This window comes from Peromyscus eremicus, chromosome 19, assembly GCF_949786415.1.
Source record: "Peromyscus eremicus chromosome 19, PerEre_H2_v1, whole genome shotgun sequence".
In the NCBI taxonomy this organism is placed as follows: Eukaryota; Metazoa; Chordata; class Mammalia; order Rodentia; family Cricetidae; genus Peromyscus; species Peromyscus eremicus.
Window position 1 is genome coordinate 23,917,909 of NC_081435.1, and position 7,724 is coordinate 23,925,632.

The window sequence follows — 7,724 nt, forward strand, 5'->3', positions numbered from 1 at the left end:
CAGCGCCTTATTTGGAGCGGCCCAATATGGCCCTGCCGCTTCCGGCTCTGGGAGGAGGGGCGAGGGGGGTTGGGGCGGGGGCAGCCTGGGAACTCCAGGCGCCCGGCCCCGGCGGCCACCGCTGCCGTTCCAATACTCGGCTTCCCCAGAGCTTGAGTGCTCGAGATGCCGGAGCGGGTCTCGGGGTGCAGGTGCCCACCGCCCTTGGATGGGGGTGCTTCACGTCACTCCGGGTCCTCCCGGCCGGTCCTTCCATATTAGGGCTTCCTGCTTCCCATATATGGCCATGTACGTCACGGCGGAGGCGGAGCCGTGCCGTTCCAGACCCTTGAAATAGAGGCCGATTCGGGGAGTCGCGAGAGATCCCAGCGCGCAGAACTTGGGGAGCCGCCGCCGCGATTCGCCGCTACCACCGTCAGCTTCCGCCGCCGCAAGATCGGCCCCTACCCCAGCCTCCGCTGCAGCCCTGCGTCCACCACGGGCCGCGGCCACCGGCAGCCTGGGGGCCCACCTCCACTCCCCCGCAGTGTGCCCTGCGCCCCGCATGTGACCCGGCCAACCCCCGGCGAGTGTGCCCTCAGTAGCTTCGGCCCCGGGCTGCGCCCACCGCCCAACATCAGCTCTCTCCAGCTCGCTCGTCCGGGATGGCAGCAGCCAAGGCCGAGATGCAGTTGATGGCCCCGCTGCAGATCTCTGACCCGTTCGGCTCCTTCCCTCACTCACCCACCATGGACAACTACCCCAAACTGGAGGAGATGATGCTGCTGAGCAACGGGGCTCCCCAGTTCCTCGGTGCTGCCGGAGCCCCAGAGGGCAGCGGCGGCAACAGCAGCAGCAGCAGCAGCAACAGCAGCGGGGGCGGTGGTGGGGGCGGCAGCAACAGCGGCAGCAGCGCCTTCAATGCTCAGGGGGAGCCGGGAGAACAACCGTATGAGCACCTGACCACAGGTAAGCGGTGGTCTGCGCCGAGGGTGAATACCCCTTCGTGATTACCCTAACGTCCAGCCCTTTGCTGCAGGGACCTGCTCCTAGACCTTAGGGATGGGACCGGGGTTTCCCTCTATTCCACACAGCTCCAAGGTCTTGTGTTAGAGGGATGTCTGGGGACAACTCCCCCCCCCCCCCATCCTTGCGGTGCGCGGAGGGCAGAGCGTTTGTTTTTGGATGGAGAGAGCTGAAGCTGCGTGGGTGGTTGGAGGGGGGGGGAGGGTTTGTTTTGATGAGCAGGGTTGCCCCCTCCCCCGCGCGCGAGCGGCGCTGCGTGGCTTGCCGCTTGTCCCCAAGGATAGGGCTCAAATCTGTGAACAGGGATGTCCCTGCCGCCCAGGGTAGGGGGCGCGCATTAGCTGTGGCCACTAGGGTGCTGGCGGGATTCCCTCGCCCGCGCAGCCTCGCTGCGGAGCGCTCTCCTAGCTGCAGTAGAGGGGGGATTCTCTGTTTGCGTCAGCTGTTGAAATAGGCTCTGCCACTGGAGCAGGTCCAGGAACATTGCAATCTGCTGCTATCAATTATTAACCACATCGGGAGTCGGTGGTAGCCGGGCGACCTCTTGCCTGGCCGCTTGGGTTCTCATCGTCCAGTGATTGCTCTCCAGTAACCAGGCCTCTCTGCTCTCTTTCCTCCCAGAGTCTTTTTCTGACATCGCTCTGAATAATGAGAAGGCCATGGTGGAGACGAGTTATCCCAGCCAAACTACTCGGCTGCCTCCCATCACCTACACGGGCCGCTTCTCCCTGGAGCCTGCACCCAACAGCGGCAACACTTTGTGGCCTGAACCTCTTTTCAGCCTGGTCAGTGGCCTCGTGAGCATGAGCAATCCTCCGGCCTCTTCGTCCTCGGCACCTTCTCCAGCGGCGTCAACGTCTTCCTCTGCCTCCCAGAGCCCACCCCTGAGCTGTGCTGTGCCGTCCAACGACAGCAGCCCCATTTACTCAGCTGCACCCACCTTTCCCACTCCCAACACTGACATTTTTCCTGAGCCCCAAAGCCAGGCCTTCCCAGGCTCGGCAGGCACAGCCCTGCAGTACCCACCTCCTGCCTACCCTGCCACCAAGGGTGGCTTCCAGGTTCCCATGATCCCTGACTATCTGTTTTCACAGCAACAGGGAGACCTGGGCCTGGGCACCCCAGACCAGAAACCCTTCCAGGGTCTGGAGAACCGTACCCAGCAGCCTTCACTTACTCCACTGTCCACTATTAAAGCCTTTGCCACTCAATCGGGCTCCCAGGACTTAAAGGCTCTTAATACCACCTACCAGTCCCAGCTTATCAAACCCAGCCGCATGCGCAAGTACCCTAACCGGCCCAGCAAGACACCCCCCCACGAACGTCCATACGCCTGCCCAGTTGAGTCCTGCGATCGTCGATTCTCTCGCTCCGACGAGCTCACCCGCCACATCCGCATCCACACGGGCCAGAAGCCCTTCCAGTGCCGCATCTGCATGCGCAACTTCAGTCGCAGTGACCATCTTACCACCCACATCCGCACCCACACAGGCGAGAAGCCCTTTGCCTGTGACATTTGCGGGAGAAAGTTTGCCAGGAGTGATGAACGCAAGAGGCATACCAAAATCCACTTACGACAGAAGGACAAGAAAGCAGACAAAACTGGTGTGGCCTCCTCGGCCACCTCGTCCCTCTCTTCCTACCCGTCCCCAGTGGCTACCTCTTACCCATCCCCGGCCACCACCTCCTTTCCATCCCCTGTACCCACCTCCTACTCCTCTCCTGGCTCCTCTACCTACCCATCCCCGGCACACAGTGGCTTCCCCTCGCCCTCGGTGGCCACCACCTACGCCTCGGTCCCTCCTGCTTTCCCTGCCCAGGTCAGCAGCTTCCCCTCTGCCGCTGTGACCAACTCGTTCAGCAGCACTTCAACTGGGCTTTCGGACATGGCCGCCACCTTTTCCCCTAGGACAATTGAAATTTGCTAAAGGGGGAAAAAAGAAAGAAAGAACGAGCGAAAAGGGAGGGGAAAAACAACCACGAAAGACAATAAAGGACAGGAGGGAGATGGCCATCAGAAAGGGCTCCTCAAGGTCAGAACCAAGTGAAGAGGAGAAGGAAGGTCTGTTGGCCAACGGCCCTTTCACTTACCGTCCCTGCTTCCCCGTTCCTGTTCCCCTTGACTTCAGCTGCCTGAAACAGCCATGTCCAAGTTCTTCACCTCTATCCAAAGAACTTGATTTGCATGGGTATTGGATAAACCATTTCAGTATCATCTCCACCGTATGCCTGACCCTTGCTCCCCTTCAGTGCTACGACATCGAGTTGGCAAAATGGGGTTGGGGCCCTCAGAACCCTGCCCTGTATCTTTTTGTACAGTGTCCGTGCCATGGATTTTGTTTTCCTTGAGGTATTGACGTGAAGATAATTTGCATACTCTATTGTATTATTTGGAGTTCCGTCCTCACTTTGGGGGGGGGAGGGGAGCAGAGCCAAGCAAACCAATGGTGATCCTCTATTTTTGTGATGACGCTGCTGTGACCATATGTTTGGAGCATCTCTTGAAGCAGCAGTCCTAGGTATTAACCAGAGCATGTGTCAGAGTGTTCCGTTAGCCTTTTTGTAAATACTGCTCGACTGTACTCTCACATGTGGTAAAGTATGGTTTGTTTGGGTTTTGTTTTGGTTTTTTTCTTTTCTTTTTTTTTTTAATTTGCCGGTCCCTTTGGTTTAAAAAGTTTCACGTCTTGGTGCCTTTTGTGTGACACGCCTTGCCGATGGCTTGACATGTGCAATTGTGAAGGACATGCTCGCCTCTAGCCTTAAGCAGGGAGGAGTGATGTGTGCGGGGAGGCTTTGAGAGAAAAACGAGGGAGAGGGCCGAGCTGAGCTCTGGTTCTCCAGAATGTAAGAAGAAAAAATTTAAAACAAAATCTGAACTCTCAAAAGTCTATTTTTTTAACTGAAAATGTAAATTTCTACATCTATTCAGGAGTTGGAATGTTGTAGTTACCTACTGAGTAGGCGGCGATTTTTGTATGTTATGAACATGAAGTTCATCATTTTGTGGTTTTATTTTACTTTGTACTCGTGTTTGCTTAAACAAAGTGACTTGTTTGGCTTATAAACACATTGAATGCGCTTTATTGCCCATGGGATATGTGGTGTATATCCTTCAGAAAAATTAAAAGGAAAATAAAGAAGCTGTAACTGGTTATGTGTTTTCTGGCCTAGGGGGAGGGCTGTGCAGGAGTCATCCCTGCCTGAAAAAGGAGTTGAGGTTTTCTTCAGACGGGGGCTTTAGAGATGTGTGTGCAGGCTTGTGTATCTGTGTTGGTGCCGGGGACTGACCATGCACAATTAAGCAGGTACTCCTAGGCAGCTGTGATGGTGCAGGCCTTTAACCCCAGCACTCCAGAGGCAGGCAGGTCTCTGTGAGTTTGAGGCCAGCCTGGTCTACAAAGTGAATTCCAGGACAGCCAAAGAAACCCTGTCTCAAAAAAAAAAAAGCAGGCACTCCTCTTCATATCAGGTCTGGGCATCAGTGTAGTGGACCATGTGGCCAGAGGCATTAGCCAATCCTACCCCTCATCTCTACCCAGAATTGGAGAAATCTGGTCCCTGCCAGATGTTCTTAGGGGAGATAAGAGGTGGAGGACACAGGCTTTGGGAAACAGCTACGAGGTCAGGGCTGACTCAACCTCTCCATCCTTGCGTGGCCCTAGCAACTTAGAAGCAAGGGCCAGTTCTCCAGCCAAAACCTTCCAGGAAGGAAAGCGCATCCCTTTGCCAGTTGGAAAGGCCATTCTTGGCAGCTTCCTAGGAGACAGGGCAGGGTGGGTAGGAGGTGGCAAAGTGTGTTCCCATTGGATAGGAGGTCCACAGTACTAGGTTCTCTTGACCCTGGTGCCTAAGGGACACTCACTGCTGGAGTGAGCCTTGTGGGTATGTGAGCACCTGTCTACTCAGTGAGAGCCTTTGGCTTGGCCATGACAGACAGACAAGAACAGTTCCTGTTCCAGGAATGCAGATGGTTGGGGAGATGGAGATGGGAGCCAAAAAATTACAACAGTAAGGTTTGTTACACAATAAGGCAGGCATGCGGCTCTCTCTGGAGGCACAAAGGCCGTCACCCCATCCAGCCGGGGACTTCGGGAAAGTGGGAAAGTTAAACCGGGAAGCCTAAGGAGGGGTGGACCTCAATGCCTCCGTGTTCCTGAGGCAGGGAAGACCGCGGCCATTAGTGCAGAGCGTGGTTATGGGAATGTGGATGTGCCACCTCCAACTCTAATGTGTCTTACGTCTTCTGTGAACCGATCAGATACCCACAACCTTTGGGCAGATGGTACAGTGAGTTTGGCGTGCTGGAATTCTCAAGCCTTAGCTCCACACTCACCTTCTCACCCCAGACACCAGAGTATCCCTTCTACCCAGCATGATAATCAGGAACTAAGTGGAATTAAGGTAAACTCAACCTCCACCCCTTCCGCTTCCTCTGAGGGCCCTTTGGGTTCTCAACCCTCATCTCCTAGGTCCTGGGAGATTCCAGCAGTCCTTTGGCATTAGCCTAGTTCTTTTACATTCTGGTCCTTCCCTGCCAACACTTTTCTCTGCCCTTTCCCATGACTCCAGATTCCTCAGACCAGGAGGAGCCAGGTACCTTCTCTAGACAAGGGCACATCCCTGTCAGCCTCCTGGCAAAGCTGCCAAGTCCCCATAGGACATTTGCGTTGGCAGCTCTCTTCCTAGTCCCGCCTACCCTTCTCCATCTCACTCTAGGCTCACACAGGTCTGTGCCTGCTACACATTCCTTAGAGTTTCTCACCCCGGGTTCCCAAGAAACAAAGTACATCGGAAGTACACTTGGGTGGGAAGGAAGAAGCAAAGACAATCCTTTCCACTGGACTATCTCCTGTTCGAGGGCTCCAGAATGAGCTCACCAGACCTGTTTCCCCGAGAGTCTTGTCTTGTATCCGGGGTGGCTTTTGGTATTGGCCTTGATAACAAGGTCATTCCTAGGCAGATGGCTGGCTGAGAAACTCTGCCAAGCTTGCTGGCCAATTTTTATCGGTCTTGGCATCAAGGTTTCGTTAGATTCAAACACTCCAAACTCAAGTTCTTCTGCATGATTGAAAGAAGGCACCCCCCCAAAAAAAATATTGCCCTGTTTTATGGACCAGTCTAGGTATGCTGGCAGGGTCTCTGGATGTAGCTCTTTCATACCGTGTACCAAAACCTGATCCCAGAAGAAGCACCCCAAATAAGAAGTTGATTTCGTCTCCCGTTCCTAGGAGGGGCATCTGCAACCGAAGTCTCAGGACAGTGCTGATAAAATCTGTGATCTTGGTAAAAGTTGAGACTTGGAAAGAATGCTGAACAATGGATTGCTGCCTGGGGCCATTGTCTGGGTCTCAGCAATATGGGAAAGACCAAGACCACCGCACGGAAGAAAAGGGCAAAAGGAGCAGAGAGAGAGACAAATTTAGATGTGAAGGAAAACAACCACAACCCTCCAGCCTTCCTCTAAGTTCTGGTTTTTTTGGGGGGAAGGGGTTGAGAAAGGGTTTCTCTATGTAGCCCTGGCTGTCCTGGAACTCACTCTGTAGTCCAGGCTGGCCTCAAACTCACAGAGATCCGCCTGACTCTGCCTCCTGAGTGCTGGGATTAAAGGCGTGCGCCACCACACCAGCTCCCTCTAGGATCTTGACAGGTCTTATTCTCTTGAATTTCAGGAATGTTCAGTCCCATGCATTTTGAGAAGTTCCACTCCGAAGGAAAGGATTTGGCCTGGTTGTTATGCTCAGTTTTCCTGTGAGCTTCCTTCTACCTCTTCTGACTCACAGAAGAAAGGGAGCCTGCTCAGAGGACCACAGGCTGGGTATTTTCTGCCAGGTCCCCATCCCCATCTAACTACGTTCCTAGCGTCAAGCTAACATTAGTACTGTTGGGGGGGAGATGGGCAGATGGAGACCCCAGTGTCCTAGGGGAAATGAGACTAAGTCTCAAAGAATCAGATGTCAAGAACATTCAATTTCAACATTTTACCCAGAAACCTTTGGGTATGGCGGTGTGGTGATTTCCTCCAATTGAAACATTCCTTCCTGGAGGGAGGAAGGTGGTCCTGAGACTCAGGAAGTCAACAAATCTCTGCAGTTTAAGAATGCTGAAGCTCACAGGCTTCACAAACCCCCCACCCCACCCCCAAGGTTATAGAAGTGTGAACAAAGGCTGAGGAGAAGAGCCTCCCTTTGGTAGAGTCCGGAGGAGAGTCTGACCTGCTAGCTACCTACAAGCTGTCCAGGGAATGCAGGCAGGCAGCTTTCATGGAGCCTGAGCTGTGCTGGGGTGAGCTTTGAGCCACCCATGTTCCTGTAACCCCTAACCTATATTCCTGCTAGTAACTTCAATGAACTCCTTGCTCACTACGCTGAACTTTGTGGGATTGTGACTTTGATCTAACGCCCGTGCCCTGTGTGGGGTGAGTAGCCATGTGTTCAGGTCTCCATCAGGAAAGTTTCATGTAACAAATGCTGGTAAGGTTTTTTTGCATTCAAGGACTGGAGAGATGGTTCAGCAGTGAAGAGCATGTGTTCTCGCAGAGGACCCGGGTGTGATTCCCAGCATCCACACAGCATACTTACCACAACCATCCACAACTCCAGTTCCAGGGGACCAGACACAGGCTTTTGGCCAGGCACACATGTGGTGTGCAGACGTACATGGAAACAAAACACTAATACACATAAATAGTTTGTGCTCAGACCCACTGTTTAGGCTGT

General features: G+C 53.9%; 1 protein-coding gene across 1 annotated transcript; it reads left to right on the forward strand.

Annotated features, from left to right (window-relative positions):
• The first annotated feature begins 395 nt into the window (after positions 1 to 395).
• Positions 396 to 3,644, forward strand: Egr1 (early growth response 1). Its single transcript, XM_059246231.1, has 2 exons — positions 396 to 948; positions 1,627 to 3,644. Exons 1-2 carry the CDS (start codon positions 645 to 647, stop codon positions 2,931 to 2,933), a joined length of 1,611 nt encoding a protein of 536 aa, XP_059102214.1. The 5' UTR covers positions 396 to 644; the 3' UTR covers positions 2,934 to 3,644.
• The last annotated feature ends 4,080 nt before the right edge of the window (positions 3,645 to 7,724 follow it).

Excerpts from the sequence above, each read along its gene's own strand:
- Egr1 (XM_059246231.1), top strand. The coding sequence starts at position 645 with ATGGCAGCAGCCAAGGCCGAGATGCAGTTGATGGCCCCGCTGCAGATC. Across the intron at positions 949-1,626 it reads GTATGAGCACCTGACCACAG|AGTCTTTTTCTGACATCGCT; the intron begins GTAAGCGGTGGT and ends CTTTCCTCCCAG.